The 22,410-nt window shown below is 40.8% G+C and overlaps 1 protein-coding gene across 3 annotated transcripts in view; it reads right to left on the bottom strand.

Moving 5' to 3' along the window:
* Positions 1-1,694: 1,694 nt before the first annotated feature.
* The window catches only part of LOC124297672 (uncharacterized), a 65,443-nt gene continuing 44,727 nt past the window's right edge, over positions 1,695-22,410 (bottom strand). The window contains exons 2-5 of one of the 3 annotated variants that reach the window (XM_046748940.1): positions 20,108-20,595; positions 19,360-19,661; positions 12,596-12,851; positions 1,695-6,962 (exon numbers count right to left, since the gene is read on the bottom strand). In XM_046748940.1, coding sequence (XP_046604896.1) covers positions 4,518-6,962; positions 12,596-12,851; positions 19,360-19,661; positions 20,108-20,368 — 3,264 coding nt within the window. In that variant the 5' untranslated portion in view covers positions 20,369-20,595 and the 3' untranslated portion in view covers positions 1,695-4,517. Of the gene's footprint in view, positions 6,963-12,595; positions 12,852-13,434; positions 13,506-19,359; positions 19,662-20,107; positions 20,596-22,410 lie in introns of those variants that run through there. The other 2 variants (XM_046748941.1, XM_046748942.1) reach the window with 2 other exon arrangements.

The raw sequence follows: 22,410 nt of genomic DNA, 5'->3' as shown, positions 1-22,410 counted from the left end.
ACAAAACTGAAGGGGCTTGCGGGTCACTGAGGTTCGAGTTAGGAATTCCGCGGGGATTCAATGAGATTTCCTTTTCGTTTCTTGCGCTAGGATGTGCAGCAGAATGAGTTTGTCTGTTGAAAACGCAGCCAATTTAGCCATTATCACTATTTTGCACTGGGCTGAGGAAAGAAACCTGAGTCATCACTTTCTCAAAATACACTGATTGTGAAATTGCACTGAGTTGAAACACAATTCACTGACCGACGAGACTCGGACACCATCCGCACTGATCTGCCGATTTTCGGCAACTGTACTAGTGCGCTCATAAACGGCTCAGAGCTACGGTTAGGAATCCGAACAGAAATGCGCCATCTGATGGAAATCTGAGACAACTCAGATCGGCATGTTCGCGGAAATGGAGAACGTGTTCTTGATCCAACGCTTATGAATTATAATATTACAGCAAAGGTACAATTTCAGAACGTTCTAAGGAATGCAACTTTCGAACAAAGTTAGGGCACAACAGTATCAAACTTCTTTATTTTCCGATCACTTAAACTTTCGTGTACACAGATTTAAATCTATCTCGAATAAAAGTGCGTTCCAGCATTCAATAAATTACATTTCATTAGTAAGTAATTGTAATAAAAATAAGGTCAGTAGTAATTCGTATCTAAAGAATGGTTTGGATAATAATACTATTAATAAACCGATTGTATTTCATAAAAATATATCAAGGCTTATGTAGTTATAATTTGTACAGATATATAAATAATTAATATAGCATGACGAACGGTAGCGTCTCAAATTGCAAGCAATAACTCGATCATTCCTTCTCACCATGGGCGTACAATTACACCAAGATTTTTTCAACCCTATTACCATTTGTTTAAACAATGATGGCCTTTTATCAGAATATACAAGACGGACGGTTCTGCTACATGGAATGGAAAAAAAATTCGTCCCCTTTGATCAAGAGAAATCGAGTTTAAGCGAGAGTTTTTCAATTAACATATCAACTTAAGACGCCGTTTAGGTACATGAGTAGGTAAATGTATAATAGCAAAGAATAACATAACATATATCACTTCAATTATTACAGAAATAATCACATCCATACGCAATGTACAAGGTATAAAAAGTAGTTCATATTGAATTGGCATTACAAGTATACATTGTAAGACAAGTATAATAATTTAGATAAAGGTATGTTGGTACAAGGAATGAAATATTACAGGTAAGTAGACAGGAGTGTAATCATATGAAGTATAATACAGTGTGTAAGTATATTTGGATCTTAGGTTAACTAAACAATATTTAAACAGGTATTATTGTGAATATCATAAATGTTTGGAAGTAAGAAACAACGATACTTCTTGTCTTCGCACAACTTCAATTATACGTAAAAACTTAATTGAGGATATATACCTTGAATTTAATATCGAAATTTGGGTCGACAGGCATGTTTCACCATCTTGCATTAGGGGTATACGTATGCGTATAAAAGGATCAGAGACTTGCATGCATTTGACTATTGAAAACTGCAGCGCATGTTGAGTCTTGTCAGTTGGTGAATAGAGTTAAGACCTTTCATCACTGCTTAGAGGGTGTGAAATATATAACGTAGATACGGAGAGAGGGTGTGGTGAAAGATTGCGGAGGGATGAAGGGGGGGGGGGGGGAGGAGGAAAGGGAGCAAGTAGAGTAAAATCGTTGAGCGAGTTTTAATGGAACGGTAACAAGTTAATGTTACGGAACTGTACGTTTACACATATTTGGCAGCTTAAAATATTGATCAACTAGCGCAGTGTAGTTTTAGTCGAACTTTAGAAAAATAAAATAACCGATCTCGAAATCGTCAAGTGTTTGGTGATGATAATAATAATATTATAATACAAGTATAATTACGGCTTGATGCAGGATGTGTTAAAAAATTTACGTATTTATGTGTATAATGTGATTATAACATCCGCGCTATGTTTGCAATCTTTGAGTATAATCTGCATAGTTCATTTCAACGCTAGATTCAACAGCTAGAATTTATAATCTATTCGCTATAGATACCAGGATATAATTTATTTGTGATTTACAATTTTTTGTTTATTCATTTTTTTTTTCTTCGCACCGAAAGTATCAATGTCTCTATAGTTCTTCTCTCAAGCGTCTTATTATCTAATTATATGTGAAATTTTTTGAAATTCCGACGTACGACTTTATCTACATGGGCTCATAATTACACTACAGCAGCTTTATTAGCATCGTTTCTTTGAACGAACAAATTCACAATTGTTCCACTAAGGACACGTTATTCTATCACAGTCCAACCTTGCACGGTCGTGACGCCATTGTACAGGTACACCTCGTGACGTCACGGATAAAAATTTGCCACCAGCTATTTACACGCTCCCTTGTAACAAATTGACTCCATTTAATGTAAACAGTATACCATACCTATGTATTACACGAGTTACACGGATATACACATTTGTATAGATTCCAGCTAGTAACGGTAAAAGTTGCTCATGTTATTACAAAAATTCTCAATTCCAAATACGAAATGTTTTGAATAGTATTATGATATAGAATTAATATAGTAATAATAATTAACAATTTAATATTAGAACTGTTCTACCTTCTAGCTAAATGATATCATGTACATAAATACTTATGTATTATAAGTACACGTATATAACGGTATGGGGGGGGGGGGGGGGGGGAGGGGACACTGGCGGATCATTTTCGTTTCTTTTTTTCAAAAAATTTTCATCTTTTTTCCCTTAAACATGATATTATACCGCCGCAAGCGTTTAAGAATAAGAACTACGTGAGAATTGACAGAACAAAATGGGAATCTCCTTGACGAATTGTTATTATATCAGACCCTGTTTTTGCGCATAACAGATACGCTTCTCAAATCTCACTCTACGATCGAGTTTCGTTGTTCAGATATTATTATGGTATGTTATTATATGGTTTACACATTATCATTCGTGAATCGGTTAATTTTTACATAGGTACAAATAAATGATCGTTTTATTGTCAAACGTCGAAATTATTTAAGAACCATACGCATGTATACCAATTCTAACTGCCGCAATTAGACGTCAAAATTTTTCTCATAGCAACAATAATAGTAATAATAATCACTTATCATGCGCTTGGGATAAGTCCCTTATATGCACATGAGCCAATTACATAGACAATATATACATACAACTTGGCGGGGATTCTTTTTACTTCGCGATCACTGATCAAAGTACCCAACATCTCGTATTTTACAATTAGCTCAATTTTGAATGCATGTCGTGGGAGAAAAGAGGTAATTGTGGACAATAATCACCTCAACAAGTTATCACAAAGTCGGATCTGCCGTCTGAATAACGCAAGAGTTTACTTTTAAATACACTATCTCTACTCTGATAGTAAATAATCTCAGTGTTTGCTGTCACCTTGATCACTATGTAAATTATCAAGTTGAGATTTTTCAATTAATTACCATTCAGTGTTGAATTCCGCGCAGTCCATTCAAAACCGTTGGCTTTGACTTTTTCAAAGAGGATATGATATACATGAAATATAAAGGGACTTTCAATGGGAGCCAAACCTTTAATGGAATGACAAGAATTGTGGTGCTTTTTTAAAAATCAAGGTACTGTTTCTTTGAAAATCTTGTTGGTGTTTCAGGTTCCCAACGTGTATAACGTATTCTTTACATCTTAAAATTTAATTTTGATTTTCCACAACGTCCTCCTCAAGATCACCGAGTTCTTTAAATTTCCTGAACCTTGATGTACCGCAGCATGCAGATGATCCTATGCATAGAACCAGACACGCTGATGAAGCCAACGAATCACTTGCACATGCATGATACACGCATATCGAACGTCAACTTTGACATAATTCTCCGATAGGAAAGAATAGACTGCAGCTGGCACTGCAGCGTTTTCCTCGATAATAGTAAATCCATGCCGCGTCCTTGCGCCTGAAATATACAAAATTGTTCTTTCGCGTGGCTTACATCAATTGGTTATCAGATCGTGAGTTCCGCTTATCGTAAATATGTATTCTAATGGCTCGCTGAATCTAGGTTTCGGATTAACCTTCGGTACTGCTAAAACCGTTATCTGTTTATTCAGCAGGCACAGGCTCTATACAATTGATATTCCGTCCCCGTTTACAATAGGGTTGGACGATTGCATATCATACCCTTGACAATAGCTGACGGATCGGTCAATAGTGGGCGAAAAATACAGCTATGACACTAAGGATGAAGCGTCCAAGGATTCCATGACAATAAATTCTGTCGATAAGTGCTGATTGAGTCAGATTCTTTAATCGTTTCGCTCACTTTCCAAGTAAGCGACTCGTGTGCTTCGTTATTGGCGATTCGTTCGATTCGATTGCCGTCGTCAAATTATTATAACTTCATTTGACTTCGGTGTATAATTAACTCTCGATATTACGGCTAAGGATCAAGCTCTCCCTCTATGAAGGATTGGGAAAAATGAAGGAACTTTATCGGACCTTCGCAAGTCTCATACGCCAACGCCAAGGCCATTTTCACCATTGAATTCGGAAACCGAGTCAAAAGTTGGCGTCGAGATGTCCGTCGGTGTGGGAATGGCGAGCGGAGCAAGCCTCAAAGTCCGTCTGGAAGGATCCTTCAGGATGTACCCCTTCCCGGGTCGTATGTGAGGTCTGCTCCGATGTATCGACGGTTCGAGCCTGAGTATCGAAGGTTCGATTCTCAGTACGGCGCAGGTATCGGGAACGATATTCGCCCTGAAGACGGACTCCGTTGACCGGCTCTGGGTCTCGATCTCCGAAGTCTCGACCTTCTTGAGATTTGTCGTGGACATCGAGGAGGTGAAGCAGATCGGAGCTTCCTGAGTTCCTGGCACTTCCCTCTCCGCTTGCAGGTCGGTGGTGAATCCGATCTCGTCGGTCTCGTCGAAGGACGCGAATACGTCCGAACCCGGTACCGAGGGTTCGGCGCTGAAGAAGGACTCCTGGAGTGACGAGCTCAGGGCCTCTGGGCACATGAATGGGTCGATGGAATCGACGTCGTTGAGGTCGCTGCCGCTGTTGCAGTTCTGAAAATTATTCACCGAGTAGGACGAAGGGAACATGCGATGCTCGGTTATGTTCGAGAGGATTTCCTGGCTCCGCGAGGATTCGGACCACCGGGAGTCCGACGGTCTTCTGGAGTTGTGCCGGGTAGAGTTGTGCTCGGAAAAAACAGGCTCCGAAAGTTTCGACTTGCCCAAATCGACGGGCACATCGGTCAGGCTTTCCCCGTCGAAAAGTCCCCCTCGATCACTGTCCCATCCGTTGGTGGAAATGCCGTTCGTAGGATGAATGTCGCTGCAGTCTTCAAAGTTGAGTAAAACCGGTGGGACTATCGGGTCCGAGTGCCTCGCTGGACTTTTAACCTTCCGGCGAACCGGCGGTTCGGGCCTGAGGGGTTCGGCTACTGGAAACCGGGTGGAATCCAAGCCCCTGAGGGTCTCTTCCTCCTTGAGCGGGTCCAGTGGTATTGGGTCTATCGGACTGGGAGGCTCCGAGTGTATCGTAGGCACCGTCAAGGTGTTCAGTACCCTGGAGGGTTCGAGCAGTCGGACATGCGACATGGGCTCGATGGTGTTTATGGACTCCGAGTGCTTCAGGATTTCCAGTTTTTGCCTTGCCTGCAGCAACCGCATCGTGGGATCCGTACTGGGCCCCAGTCGCCTGAAGGGATCGGGGCTCGAGTCCGGGTGATAAAAGTTGGCCAGCCTGTTAGTCGTGATGGTCATTTTTCTCGGGGACAGTACCTGGTGCTGGTGGCAAAACCGAGCGCCGCAGGGCCTCGGCGATATTCCGTCATCCGTGTGAACCGGTACGCAGTTCTGAAACCGCAAGTCCCGTATCGGGCTGACGGAATCCGCGTGCCTGTGGAGCGTCAGCTGCGGTTTCACGTAGCCGTTCTGCCGCCTCTGGTTCTCTATCAGCTGTCGACACTGCATGACGTGCCGGGAGTGCAGTTGACCGTGATCGCACTTGTGGTCGAGACTCTGAACCGAGTACCTGTGATTCTCGGGGGCGACCCTGGAGGCCGGAAACACCCGAAGATTTACATCGGCCGCGTTTCCGGCCGCTGCCGCCTTCAGGTTCGGGTCCGACATCGAGGCCAGGTTCGAATTCCTCCGCTGAGTGCAGAGGCTCGGGGTGCAAATCGCTTCGCTGAAGTCCTTCGTCTCGACGGCGGGACTCTCGGCGTTTAACACGGGATCGGACATGGTGTTGAGCTGGAGTAGCTTGGGGTTCAGGGTTCCGTCGCTCTTCAGGTTCTGGTACGATATGAACTTCGGGTCGTGGAACCTGGGGAAGTTCTTGCCGCTCATCTTCTTGTGGTTCAGTCTGCGTAGGTGGCGGATTTTGTTGAAGGTCGGATCTAGCAGGTACTTTAGGTTCTTTATCTTGTCAATGTTGTGGTTGGAGTCTATCACGTGGTTCCTGTCCACTATGTACTTCGGGTCGAGCATCTTGGTCAGGTCGTGGATGTTCTCCTCGACTATGTCCTCCTCCCTGCTCTCCAACGACGAGTTTCCAATGACCGCGTCTCTCTCCGGCGATATGTCCGCCATTTTGCTCGACATCTCGAGGCACTTCCGGCTCGCGCATACGCTGTGGTGCTTCGCTGCGAAGCAGTCTTCCGGCCGTGGTCTGTGCCCGTCGTTGCTGTTTATCACCTCCGCCAACTCGAGGTTCATGTTGGACCCTCTTCTCGTCGGCGAACATCCGTAACGACTCGGCGTCACTCCGACAAGGGCGACCAGGTCCTCAGCTATCTTTCCGGCGGCAACGCGCATCTCGCCGTGATGAAACGCGTAGATCCAGGGATTTGCCGCGCTGTGGGCCAGGATCGGGAGTCCAAGCCAGATTACCGCCCATTCAGATAGTATCTTCGTCCCGCAGAATATGTCGACCAGCATGCAGGTCTGTAACAGAAATGTTCATCCACCGATTAGTTTAGCGACGATTTCTACTTTTTCAGCGTTTCGTTTTCGACGAATGCTTCCCAAGATCTCGCACAGTGACATCGGTTTGTATCGAGGGATTGATCACGCATCGATTTGATGTACACGTGATCTCAAGATTACGATCATTTCAAAAGGTTGCGGGGATTTCACAAGATTTTAAATGATTTTATAAGATTTTAAAGGATTTCAAAAGATTCCATTTGATTTCAGAGGATTTCAAATGATTACAAGATACTCCATGGGATTTCAAAAGACTTCAAAAGAATTTAAAACATTTCAAGAGATTTCAGATGATTTCAGAAGACTTCAAAAGATTTCAGGGATTTCAAAAAAATTCAGAAGATTTCAAGAGATTTCAAACGATTTTAAAATATTTCAGAAAATTTCATGAGATTTCAAAGATTTCCGGAAAAGTGCACATTAGATTTCACGAGTGATGAGCCCCTCGGTTTGTATCGTTGTACCTACTGAAGAAGAATCTTGAGTTACGTTTTGTTTTTGGCTGGCTGAAATATACGTGGTTAGATTTGAAATACCAGATATCTGTTATTCGCGGTAGGTTAACGGTTTATTTGTACACACTGACACAAGTATAGTTTCAGATTTTCATACTTCATCACAATAGAGTGAAACTATACCTGTTTTACTCTTGTCGTCAGATTACTTAAAAAATCTGTATCCATTTTTGAAATCTTTTTTTCCAATCAATTCTTCGTCGACTCTTCATTTTCATATCACTTTCTGACGAGCTATTATTAGTTCTAGAAACAAGAAGATGGTTCAATAAATAAGTGAATTACGTACGAACTAACGAGGTGACTGTGAATGTATTTCTAGAAGTCGGAAAGTCGCATGGAGCTTTTGGACTTGCCGACGTTTTTTCATTGAATTTAACGGAATTTAAATGAATATCAAGTGTGCTGCATCCTTCAACGACTAAATTATAGTTGATCGAATTTATGATGATATGACTATCCGCGAGTTGTTATTATAATTTATAGCCAGTGATGCTGGGACATAACTATGAAAAATAGAAAAAACGAAAAGAAGCGGCCCTGAAAAGTGTACAAAATTTTCTTCAGCCTACCCCTTTTCCGCTTACAAAAATCAAAACTTTTCATGATCTAGTCTAGAGTTTGGAATTCACTCATTTGAATGACGGTTTACTATACCTCGTAAAAGTAGAGAAGCAAATGTACCGCTAACGGAAGGTAAATATTCTTTCTGCTTCGTGGAGACTCCCAGGCTTATATACAATATATATATGTATATATATGTAAAATCCACAAGCGGAAGTCTCACAGACTTATTTATTATGTATTTTTCGTTTTCCGTCGTAGCTTGCACCGATCGATACCGATTATGGTCGTCTCAAAGTTTTCCCCGGTGGTGGAAATCCGCTTAAGATTTGAAAGCCACGAATTTATACACAGATTGAAATACAATATAAGATGGGTAAAATTTCTTATGCCGACAACATTGTAAGCCGTGAATTTTATCGGCAAAATTCTACAGTCTTTTCAGAAGCCTGTCAATTGCCAATCAAATGAGAATAAACCGATATTCTACAGGTGAATTTCGAAGTATTCAATTCAGTGACTCTTGACTTGATTTTCCATACAAATACAGGAATAAAAATCGTTAAAAAAGCACTTGTAATAAGTAAACAAAAACCGAGAGCATAAATTTGTATTCATATACGAAATAGTACATTTCGTAACGAGTATATGGATACTTTATTCGGACGAGTTTCGAGCCGTAATTTTACCACGAAGGCCAAAAAATCGCAACGTCGTAGTCACGATTTTGAGGTTAGAGTGCTGAAAAAGCTTTTTTCATTACCTCGCAAAGGAATCAGTAAAAAGGTTTGGTTACATAGAAAGAAATGTTTACCATGCAAGAAGGACGAGCTTGCGGTATACGTATAAATATAAGTTACCCGAATTTGTACAGCGGTGGAAGAAATGTTTTTTCTATACATTCTTTTTCTCCACACTATATATTAAGTTAGCCGGAGAACGGTGTTCGCTTATTTATCTACCCTTTTCATCCGAGTGGAGTTTCTGAATGATCGGGGTTTCGGCTCCAGACGCGGTTTCATGCCTTCCAGTCGTTTGTGGCGCTTCGTCGAGATCCTGCCCGAACCTTTCTCCACTGTCAAATTGACTGGCTAACGGTGTACCCTGTGAAATTCCTGTCCCTTGTGCCTTCACTGGGTTCCAAGTTTTCATTTTCCTCTCCCCGATAATAGCCGGGTTTTCTTCCTTACTCAAACTCTGTATTCCTTTCGAGTAGCCGCCGAGCAGTAATCGTCGAATGTTCAGAGCTGAATTTTACCCTTTTTTAATTATTACACTATTAGAGAGAAATTTGTAGTTCCGGTTACCTCTCGGTCCTTAACTATTTTCATTTTTACCACAATCGAAAAATATAGTTCTAGGTAGAAAATGAACATCAGTTTTCTAGCTGTTACCGGCAAGTCTGGTATCCGTTACTATTCTTTCTCATTACGATCACTGTTACTATATTTTCTTGCGACTGTTGCGAAAATTTAATACTTGTTCAGCAATAAATTGACGTTAAAGCCTTATTTAACTAAAAAAGTAGAGTAAACCTCACAAACTGATTTTGCGTTGCGATTACCAAAAAAGGATCGACGATATCGCAAAATGGTTACGTGTACTTCGTTTTTCGTAAATCCAACAATATTTAAACAGTTTTTTTAACGATGCATGCTTCACTGAATTTCTCTAGTTACTATGACAAATGAAATTTTTCTCAGCCTACCATTTCGCGATGTTGCGTTCGTGCTTCGAGACTCGAAGAAAATATAAATTGAAAATAATATGTGTCGTACTCGAAATGCGACCGAATCAATTGAACTGCAAACTTGATTCGTGTGAATTGTTATATAACACAAAGCACTCAACTCACCTGCGTCTGAACCAATAATTCTGTTGACATTGTCGCTCGGGAAGAATTTCACACGCCGATAGATAATCGACGCGGATAATTGCACGCAGGGGTGAAACTGAACAACAACACATATCCCTGTGTAAACTGCAAGAGACTGCTAAAGGTGCAGTTGCGTGTATAATAAATCCCGGCTTATTATCAAGGGCGCCGCACAATTTTACGCCCGTCGTATATGCGTGTTATATTATATACAATACACGTTAGAACGTACTGCTTATTACAACTTTGCTCGCACCATTTTTCCCTGTACGCCAACTTTCCTTGTACACCCAGGTGGGTTTCACGACTTAGTATAACGTTCTCATCCTTCATCCCTTCAAATCGAGTCTCCGAATTTTGGCAGCACATTTTTTTTATCAACGTATAAAAAATAGAATTCAGATTACGAAAGCGTTTTTAATATTTGTACATAGGCAACGGGACGTGGACCTCGATTTTGTGTCTACGATGTAAATTTTTTCGGATAAAATTTCCCGACGACGCGATGGATTCGATCGTCTAGTATTCGAATAAAATTCACCGTAATATTCGATGTAAATTTTGTCTGTACGCGTAATCAATTTCTCGTTCTGTCCCTCGGCGATGAAAAATTTATTTGCCCTCGCGAATATCGCTGCGGTACGATCGAGCCGTACATAATATTATACGTTTGCAGGTGCCTTATATAATATATATGCATACGTACAGAGTGTACATGCAAAAGACTAACCCGCGGAGAAAAGGAAATGAAAATATCCGTTCGCATACATTTACCTTGATCTGAGCTGTTTCCTTGCATTATGTATGCTCACGTTCTCAGCTCTGCGTTACTCAATATTCCATTAAAAATTGTGCGCTATGTGTTTCAGCAAAGTTTCACGAGAAGTTCACCCGAGATTATCAACAATTGTTTTTCTTCTTTGATATAATCTCATCATTTTTTTCATTAATTATACTATATACCGTTGGAAAAACATCGAAGTATCAGAATATTTCACTTGCGATAAAACGAGGCAATTTTTCTGATCAGAAATTTCGTCGCATGTTTTCATACGATTATAATTGTATTCAAGAAATTAAAAAACTACGAATTCCTGTAAAATATTTATACATATATATCAGAGTGTTTCAAAAAAACCGACTTTTTTTTTTTCGATGAACATTGAATAAAGATTTGCGTAAGGTAAGTCGTTTCGGAGTTATCAGGCCTCAAACATCGAACCGTTTGAAATAATGATGTTATTAATTTATAAATGCTACAAAACTGACTTATATCGTTGATTCATGAAATTTATTAATTAACATTTCATTGGAAATCTATAGTTTTAATTTTAAAATCAATAATACTGTGTATTTCAGTGATACACCGTATTTCTACAACGAAAAGATTCGCTGTTATTTCTGTCCTCTATTCCAAGTCTCCCTTCATATATATATACGTATATCTCAAGTTATTATATCTCTTTCGCGACCGAACAAGAGAAGCGCAATTTTTTTTCCACACAGATATGAGTATAATAGACTGGGGTTTGTTCTTCTCCTTTGCTCTTGACTTTAAAGTCTTTTTTTTTTTTTTTTTTTTGTTAAAGTTAAAAGTGGTCCTCAAATATATAAGATAAGTACAGACGTGCTTCAACATTCGCGTATTATATGTATATAGGGATATTTTAATGAAATCAAACGGCAGCGTAAACTTCGAAATTAACGTAAGAAACGCGAGTAATTTCGCGCACTAAAAGAGACCGTGTAATTAACGAAAATACAAACGAATTATCACAAACGGTTCGAATTTGATCGGGAGACGACGAACTGCCTCTGGCGCAATAAAATTATGGAAATCATTGGTCTTGTTGAGAGGCTGCATGGCCGATGCAAATTTTACGAACATCTCTGCAAAGATTTTCCATCTTCGGAGGCTTTCAAATATTTGTCGAAAATCGGAGATGAGAAATGACGCGAAGTTATTATACATTCAGAGAGGGGTAAATTCCACCCCTTGGTCGGTGTAATTTTAAGTTGTTTTACTTCAGAATTGGATGATCGACTCATTGATCGAGGGTTTCATGTACATGTTGTCGCAATTTCCAAACCAGGAAGTATGGAAAATTAAAATTTCAATATTATTACGATCTCACGTACGGAGTGTAATTTTTCTATAAATGTTCTCCATGAATTTTTGTACTCCTACTTTTAATTTCCTGTAGATACGTGGATTGAGTCTAATAATTCGAGCCAAATATTTAATATTTCCTTAGTCGGAAGAAAAGTCCCTCCGTCATAAGGCGATGAACTTAAAATAAATACCCGAATGAAACAAACAGAAAAAGAGAAATTCAAAATAAAATATCCACTCACTGACAAAATAAAAATATTTCCTAAATTAAATTCATTAAAATTTCACCTGCGTAAATCAAGCTTCTCGAGAGATGGTTTACTTCGAGGCAAAGTATAACAAGGATATCACAAGATAAAGTCGAGGAGAAAAATATATGCAAACGCGATTCGCAGAGTGAAATTAAAGCCAATAACTCCCTGTGTAACGTAAATTCGGAAGTGCCATAAGCCAGTGCCTTTGAGAAAAGTAATTTTTTCCTCAGAAACATTGACTAAATCTTAATAAATTTTAATAATTTTACCTGAAAGGGTAGCCAGAGCACCAGGAAGGCGCCGACCGTCAGGGCCAGCGTCTGGCCGTATCTCGGCAAGGCCAGGGTTTGGGTTTGGTGTCGAAACGACAATTCCACGGTGTATATCGCCCTGGCGTGAGACCGGGCCACCAGGTATACGTACATGTAGCACCCGAGGAGCACAAGAGCGCTCGGTGCCCAGACAGCGACGACGAGGAAAATCCTGACGGGCGGTGAAACCGCAGCGCTGAACCTGCAGCTGCCGCTGTAACAGAGGAAAATTCGACGTGAGAAAATTTAGTCGAGGCTTATCGCCTGTCGATTACCATGACAACTTTTTACGAGGGTCGATTTATAGGTCTATTTTTCACAGTATTTTCGGAAAATTGGATTGGAATATGATTATAGAGAGGGGGAGAGAGAGAGTTTACACGATGGTGGAAATTGAATTTTGTCCTCTGCGACGAAAACCGATCACCCTTGTGTCTTCGTTCGAGCTTGTTATAGGTTCTGATGGGGACTTGGTTTTAATATCGAGGAAAATTTACAGTCGTGGTTATTATACGGTCGATCATTTCCCGTGAGCGAAAAATATTATAGATTTCGGTACGAAATGAAAATGGCGTTTTTTACCTTTTTCTCATTGTAAACAGAAATTTTAGCATAACTGTGCTACTATTATTTTTGCAAATAGTCACTCGTACTATATTTTATTGTCATAAATGTAATTGCGAAATTTGATGATTTAAGTAACTAGAAAAAATGTAGTAAATTAAACCAGCAGATTTCGTGCTTCGATTAACATAAAACGTTGTATCGACAGCTATATAATTACGTTAAATAGTTACTCGACGGCATTTTCATCCAGTTCCAATGACATTTAAAACTTTATTCTAACGATAATCGTTTCAGTATACGATCTTAAATGTACATGGTAACCTTAACAAATGAAATATTCCTCGGTGAATTGGCAGGCGAAGATAGGCGGGGTGATCACGTGCCAATTAGCTAATTGGAAAGTGTTATCGTTTAGTAATTGTACCCGGAAATGTGACCACCAACTGCGACCTTGAGCCAAGGGCAAAGGTAATTGGCAGACAGCCCTGCGTGGCGATAGTGTGAAAATTACTAAAAAAGAGCTGGTCTGTCTCTTAGATTTACGAACACAGCTCGCTCTCTTCGTGAGTTCATTACGGAAAATTTACAGGCACGTTGCCGGTCTTTTTTTTTTTTTTTTGTTTACTTGACCCTAAAAAAATGCATTGCGTACCAAATTTGCAAATTATTGCATCTAGTGGGGTGAAATTGCTATCGTTATTCGCAAACTAAACAAACTCTTAAACAAGAGTTTTTTCTTGTGCGAAAATCACTTTGCGAGTAGTAAACGCGAGCGTCTCACGAACCGTTTCTATATCGGTACAGATCGCGTTTTTAGACCTGCTTCGGATAATTGGAAAAAAGTTACGCCGAGGATCAATCGAAGACGGAATTACCAGCCGGGCGCGGGTGTCGTCTTGATAGAATTTGAAACACCGAGGAGGATCCGTTACTCCTGATTCCCTCGATTCCTGCAGAGTACGTTTCGTAATTCCGTTCTCACGCGATTTAAATTAATCTTACTCAGGCGGTGTGGAATTTCAATTATTCCTGTGTCGCACGTATTACAATCTCAAACAGTTCCTTTCGTTTCGGAGCTTCGCCTCCGCCCCTTCAATAAAGGAGCTTTCAGCGGTATTGAAAAGTTACCGTCAGTTCGCGAAATTGCAAGGTTCCGATCCAGGTTTCAGCTCCAGATTTTTCCTCAACATGGTAAAATTATTCATCCTGCGTACCGGGTATATTATATACGTCGCAGCTGTCAGTGCTCGAGGTTCGGTTCATATAAGCTCTTCGCATCTCTTTGCGACAACTCCTACACAGTGAATAAATTATTCACGATCGAATTGAGTGGGTGATTTTGGCCACCTTTTATGCACGTCGAATTAGCAAAATTGTCGAAGAATATTTTAGACCGACGTGTCTGGATATGGAAATTTTGCTTTAAGCCTCAAAGATTTTTGATAATTAATTCAAGCTCGTGACGGTGCAGCGGTGTGTCGGAGACGCCATACAGACGTAGACAGGTAAAAAAATTCGCCACTGCCATTCGAGAAGGACGAGACCTGTACCGAAAATCACCGTATATTTTTTGCACGTTTATTTATATTCATGCATTTATTCATACAAAATGACTGTATTTACATCACGACTATATACAGAGCTGTGATATGTCATGGCAACGGACAAATGTGAAGCTGAAAAAAAATTCCACCCTCGGAGAAATGTTTGAATAAAATTATCGGTATCGCAATCAACCGCAGAATTGAGACTGGGCACTTAATTCCTCGTTTCATTTTCCAATTCTATGCTGTACAGAGTAATTTGTATTTTGTGGGTAACATTGCGAACCTATTCACACGCATCTTCTAGTCAAAGTTGCCGTTCGTTTCGAGAGTTTATTTGCTATCAGTTGAATGGGTTATACCTACGTGATATTTCCCGGTATATCGCACGTGTCGTATAATGGATAGACCGTATATTTATGCCGAGATGTGGAAATAACCTGTACTGAAATATCCTGCTGTGAAAATACGTTGGCGAGATACTGAGAAGTGGTGCAAGCTCTGTGTGAAGTGAGGTGGAAGGATCCTGAATCCACTGCTTCTGTTGTCATGTCCAGGAAATAACCGATCCTCGTCGTGATAGAAACCCTGGAAATGCGTACTACGATGTGTGGATAAATTTGGAGAAATCCTTTTTTTCCTTCGATCATTCGTATTTATTTTCGTACCCCTCTTTTTTTGGTGAAAAAGTATACCATGAAAGAAGAAATGCGAATTTCTATTTCCACGGAAAACTAGCCTTCTTTACGATTACCCGATATGATGCTTGTCATTTAATTTAGCAAAACCTGATTTCCACGAAGTGCCTTGGGCTTCTGTATTCCAGAGAAAAACCGTGATAAGTTCGAGAATTCTTTTACCTCTGCCTCGGTGACTTGTATATTATGTACCAGTGCCCAGACATGTTCTTAATATTTTTCTCCAAAAGATCCTGTAGACTGGAAATGACTTCGCCAACTCAAAAAGTAAATAATTTTTACCTTCTTAATTCGTATAAGGAAAGACGTTTCCCGACGTCTGCTCACCGACTGAAACATCCTAGAATCATACGATTGACAATTAGTCAGTTCTGCGAACTTTCGGTTTGCGATGAGGTTGTAAGTTCATTGACGCGGAAGTTGAAAGAACTACTTAGGTGGGTAGTATTAAGCTCGTCGCGTCAGAGGCAGACGTCGAATCCTTCACCAGGGAAGGAGACTAAGAAAAAGAAAAAGAAGAAGAAGAAGAAGAAGAAGTAGTGGCTGGAATGACTGAAGGCCTTCTCTGAAAGGGATTTCGTCCTTAGAATGTCTTGACCGAAGAACCGGCAAGAGCGAAAAAGCGCGTGAAAGGTGGAAGGTAGCGTGTTGCTCCAAGTCCAAATCGATAACCTCAGACCAAGGTAAAAATAGCCTGTATACAACCCGCCGACCCACTTGATCTTCACGACGAAGAGATGAAACCGATTGACAGCAGCTTTTAAGCCTTTGGACTCTCGACTTATCGAACGTCCGCTCTCAACTTTTGGCCCGTTGATGAAAGGTGAGAAAAATAGACGGCTGTACGCTTTCTCATTAGCACTTAAACAATACGGCTACTGATCACGTTTCATGTGCAGCGAAGACGAGTAAGGAAGATTGAAACGATACAGGAACGGGTACGTGAGCTTGCACCGCATCATTAACCTGTTGCTTCGCTATTCACAACTGCGGCGAGTCGATCGTTTTTAATATCTTTCTGCTTGAAAATCGACCGGAGTTATTTGCTCATCAAAGAACACTTCAAAGTTGCGGATAGTTTATTAAAGTCGGGAAGCTCGACCGGTGCAACTACGTTTCTGAGTAAAAGTAGCGAAAAAAGCAAAGAATGTTCGTAATGTGACGCTTCCGAAAACCAGCACGGCGGCGTGTTTCTGCAAGCTCTGATGTCGGACGGAACGAGCTTCGGGCGTAATTTATGATATTTCTGAGATTATCACGGTGAACACGAGGCTTTATTCACTCCCGGTATCCCGTGATGCTGATTGAACGACTCGTGGAAGGAAACCATCGACGTGTACCGATGTGCTTCGGAGTTGGGTACGCAGACTTTCCAGCTCATACACGTGTAACCGCGAGAAATTCGAGGGAAAATGAGAGGAACTAGGAAATTTCCCCGACAATATCCCCGAGGGCGGTTTGTCGACCGTTCGATCCGGGGGTGTTCTGTTTGAAGAAAGCTTGCAGGGAAAACCCGGTGGCAAGCGGAAGGGGCGAGTCACGTGGACAAACATTATTATTTGATGGAATATAGTGAGGGGCGAACCGAGTAGCCTTTCAACTTCACTGAACGTGATTCCGTTTTTCAAAGTGCCACGAGCAATCGCCGGACATATTATTCCGAGACGTATGGTCGGGTGAAAAATCTGTCGGAACAGAAGTAGAAAGAAAAATTAAATAAAAAAACATACCATGAAGGAGCTTTCGAATTTTGAACGAATCTGATCAAGTTAGGTGTGATTAAAAAAAAAGTCTCTGTGGTCCAGACAAATATTTTAGACACTAAATTTCAACATTTTGCTACCAACGTATTCGCACGTAAAATAACTCTACTATTAGTTTTTACGTGTAAATCCACTTAGTCGTATGCAGTTTTAATTTGCAGGTGATTGAGTCAGATGAAATACATCCGTTTTAATGTACCTGCGATAAATTTATAATCCAACGAGAAATAAGTTTAACTGTTATTCAACGTCAAGCTCGGAGGCTTTGCGAAGAATTTGTTTGTAAATACATCGTGCTTTTGTTCGTCAGAATAACGCAGGCGGTACAGATCTTTCAATTAGGAAATGGTAACAAATTACATTCATACTTTCTGATTACGACAAATTGCAACAAAAATTACACTTTCATTGGGGAAAGGTACACTTTGAAATTAATTACATTTTAATGAGAAAGTGTAATTTGTGTTTCATTTCGTGCTGTTACATATGTAATTTCTAATTACAACGTAATTAAATGCAAATTGCAATCAAGTGATGCACAGTACTCGTCCTGGGCTTTACGAACTGTGGAAAACGATCGGTAATGCGAGACGATTTCTACACCAGAAGGTTAACCTCATTACACCTTGAGGGAAATACTCTACGGGACCAAGTTTCTCAAATTAGTCTAAATTCCAGGGTGATTACAGATCACAGAAGAGTAATTTTCACGAGGTAATTGTTCTTCCCGGGCTTGCCAAAGTCTTGCGACCCGTGGGTCTAAATTACAGAAGATTACAAAATTCACAATGGTGAAAAAAGATACAGTCGAGACTTCCGCATAAATTGGCTTCTGGGCATCTTTTAGAATGCCGATAACAATGATCAATCCCTAGCTTACTACTGTATTCCTAATTTCGTAAGAATTTATTCGTTAATAAAATTCGGGTATATTCTTTTTTCCTCCAGTTTCCGATTCCACGCCGGAAAGTCGTTAATTTTGAAAAATTGGTATATTTTCCTGCACTCTTTTACGTTTCGTCAGCCAGTTTCGCAGGATTTTCGATTCAAGCCACGGCACGGAAGGAGCAATGCTGACTTCCGGTGTACCCACCGAACGGCTCTTTTTAAAAAACCCGACAGATCCGGAAAATGCACTTTGAAATTGCACCTCACGTATCGCCGATAAGTTCCGCCGGCTTCCGGAATTCAGTACATCTACGTCCCGGCTTTGAGATTCTACACATACCTAATAGGTATATCTACAATACAGGATAACGGGATGCTGCACGTCTACACAAGACGATAAATTCTGCATCGCACGTACCTACTTTGTCTGCTATGTTCCTGAAAATTGCTCCACTCCGAGACTCGGAGCCGTTGACCTGACCTGAAACCTCCCTCTTATCTCTCCGTATACACGCTCTCGGGGAATCGGAAAATAGGATATTGACAATGGGATTTCTCACGAGGCGCATCGACGACCATTTCGCACCCTGAACGGAATGAAATTCCTAAGAGGTTTAAATTATTGGCGTCGATTACTGCAGGAGATCTTTACCTCGCTTTGCATTCCTTGCAGAAAGATTTTCGCGACAAAATTACTATTCGCATCGACTCCAGGTTGTAATTTCACGTAAGAATGGAATAATAACTTTCTTGACGATTTTCGACGAACGCATGCGGAGTAGGTGAATATAACTTGAAAATATTAGCAGTCATTCCATTCTGCATACACTCTGTTTCCGAGGGAGCGATGTATTATGTTGGCTTGCCTATCACCAAGGAGCATAAATATCGGTAAAACAGACTTACCGAGTCATTACCGATTGAGTCGAGTCAAGTAATATAATTGCTGTAACGTGACTTTGGAACGCGATCACTGAAAGCTTCCGCGTGGATTATAAACAACAAAACAACTGCTTGACCAAATCCACGCAACTTGGCAACACGGACAGTTTCAGCTAAATTGCGAGAACTTCAAAGGCGCTTCCTACCGATAACTTATATCGATATTTGTTTACCTAAAGCATAGGCAACCCAGCATACAACTCGGAAACACCCTGTATGAGTATAATAGGAGTGTATTCTAGGTGTAAGATGAAAAGTGAATTTTATATGGATAAATCTGGATGCTTTGTATATTCTCCGAATAGAGAAAGGCGATTTACCTGTGGGACTGGGTGCTTCCGGTTACTTCGGCGTATATGAGAGGCGACAAGCCGACGACAATGGCGTAGAGCCAAAATACGGCAATGTATTTCTCAATGCTGCTATGGGTGATGATATTTTTGTAACGCAGAGGTTGGGCCAGAGAAGTGAGCCTGTCAACGGCGATGGCGACGGTAACGAGGACGCTGACACTGCAGAGGGTGATGACTATGCAGTAGGGGGCGATGCACAGGGAGGAAACACCGTCATCGGGTATCCCGGAAAGCTCGAGATGCATTCCGAAGGGCATGAAGACGCCGACCTGCGAGAATGATAAATACTAAGCTTGGGAATCGAGTTAATTAAAGAAACTTGAATGACGGAAATGGAATTTGAAACAATAGGTAGTAAATCGGGATGACTGAAATCATGGAAATCATCGCTTTCGTGGATTTCTAGATTACCAATCAATATTCATTGATTTAAAACGATTCACCACCATCTAGATGACCTCTCGTGATTCTGCCCAATCCAGAAAATCAGTGAAAATCATCCAGAGTCTTTGGAAATCGTTGAAAATCACGGGTAAGATGCGAAATCAATGGAAAAAAAAATCACTAATTGACGAACCATAAGTCATAATAAAAGAATCACGCGATAAGGTATAGCTCAATAAAATCACTGAAAATCAATATTAATGAATTGGAATCGTCGATGCTATTTTTTTTTCTCCGTCATCCGATTTGAAAATCAATTTTCGAAACTCACCCCAAGATCGCTAACGGCCAGTGAGGCGAGGAGGCAGTTCGAGGCTGTCCTGAGCCTCTTGTACCTGTAGAAGGCGGCGAGTATGACCGAGTTCCCGCTCACCGTTAACGGAGACAGTATAAAGACGACGGAAACCGCAAGGATCACTGCTACCGGGCTGGTTTCCGGTCGGCTGTCGACCCTGGTCACCGCCGGCACGAGGCTCGTCGTAAATTCGGCCATTATGGATGTCGGCAGCGTCTCCGCAGCCAGGGTTTCCATCTTATTCACAGGCGTTGCGATCGGCGCGCGATATTTTATCTTAGGTCGGATTTATCTCGTGGGTGAAAAACTTCGGGGATGACATTTTCCCCGGTTTCATAGTTCTTGGCAGTTTTTTAGTCCCGTATTTCAACCGACGTCTCACATTTTTTTACTCCCAATCGTAAGATCTTCGCCTTAGAATTCTTAGTTCCGTTGCATGGTTCATCCTCAATCTTCCGTTGGTTCTGCAATCAGCAAAAAAATCAGATTTTTAATTAGGTTTGCATCTGCAGAGTATTACGATTAATAGCGTTGTATTTTCATATTTTAGTTGAATGTAATCCGCAACGATTAACCGGGATTAATATGGCCGGGAAGTTAATTGACAAGACGAAGAATGTGAAGTTATGAAAACGTAAACGTCCCGGCGTCAAGAGTGGCGAGACCTTGCAGTGACGCCCGTTTACTAATTAATCGAGTAGAAAGTTCATCACCTACAGTGAAAAGTTCAACCCCTGGATGATTTCAATTTAAAATCACCATAGCTTGGAACTTATAGATTTAATTATACAAGCTTTAACGTTATACTCTGGAAAATGAGAGAAGAAAATTAACCAATAAGTCTACAGATGAAAAACAACCTAGTCTTTATTCGTAAATATGAAGGTCGAGGAAAATATCTACACCCATTGAATTGAAACTTATTGCCGAGAAGCAGCTGTGGCCCTGAGATCCCTGAATTAGGGTATAAAATCGCTTTCGGTTAGCGGCGAAATGTCTCATGATGATTAATGCACCGTATATATCGCATGCCCAGCGATAATACCGCGCTTATCAACTTAGTCTAAGTCGCTCACCCTGCAGCAGTCAAGAAAGCTCACGCTCCGACATCGAGCACTGTTAAATCGGTAATATTGTTTACCAAACGATGGAGGATTTGAGCCTGATCGTTAGAATAGCTCCCAAATTATCCCACGATGATCGGCTCAATGGATGCAGGAATAAAGTCAATGATATATTCATTCCTGTTTCAATCATTTTTGCGCAAGTTAGCCGATCACGAAAGCTGCTGGTAGATTTATTCGAATAGGAATTTTTTACCCGTAAAACTCCAGTTAATTCCATGAATTTTGAAGCACCGGGCTGTTTTTTTCCCAAAAGAATTCTCGACTCCTCCTCAGTTTCAGCACATAGAAAAATTGTCGTTGTATTACCGTTGAAATTACTTTATCGAGGAATCCGAGATTGTGGGATAGATATTTCCATGAATTGGTTGATTATCTTTGCGCTCGGCGGATCGGAGTTTGATTATCTTGGTCGACGGGGCGGCGAATGCAACGAGACTAGCTAGTTGCAGCCTAGATGCGCTTCCGCTCGCTTGAACTGATAACTTGATGAAAAATTGAGATCAGTGGCTGCATCTCGGTTGGAAATAAATTGAGTTTTGAACCGTGAGTAACGAGCTAATTGGTTTGAGTTATACCCTGGAGCCTTGACCGAGTTCCCCTTGGGTATACTTGCACAGGTATATGTGTAAGGTACTTCCCTCCGTTATAGGGAATTTAACCAATTACCTCTTTCCGCATGCACACTTCTTAACGATACAACGTCGTTATAACGATGCAGGAGAGCGATGTAGACTTTCGATATCCAGCCAATAAGCGGATTAGGGATGAATATTATTGAGCAAAAGTTAGAAGGACAGAAAAATCGACCCAAAAAAAAAAAAAATCTGTAATATTTCGCGTGTCTTTTTCAGAGAATTTCCAGCGATTTTAGTGAACGAGTAAAATGAGTGCAAAGACATTAGAATTTTATAAAAAAAAAACACCAGAGTCTAATCGTTTAGAAGCTTTCAAGTATAAACCCTTTTCTGAAATTGTCGATATCTTTGCGAGTGTTATTCGAATTGTATCAGATTCGTTATCGCATCACATACGGTATAAATATTTAATTACATAATTCGTGTCGAGCATCATTGGCGCAAGTGAACAATACCGGAAATTTTTCGAACGTACAGTTTTCCCTTTTCTCAGCTTTCGATTCATACGGTGAGTCCC

This window comes from Neodiprion virginianus, chromosome 2 (genome assembly GCF_021901495.1).
Source record: "Neodiprion virginianus isolate iyNeoVirg1 chromosome 2, iyNeoVirg1.1, whole genome shotgun sequence".
Classification (NCBI taxonomy): Eukaryota; Metazoa; Arthropoda; class Insecta; order Hymenoptera; family Diprionidae; genus Neodiprion; species Neodiprion virginianus.
Note: the sequence above shows the minus strand (reverse complement) of the source record. Positions and strands in the feature narration are given on the sequence as shown.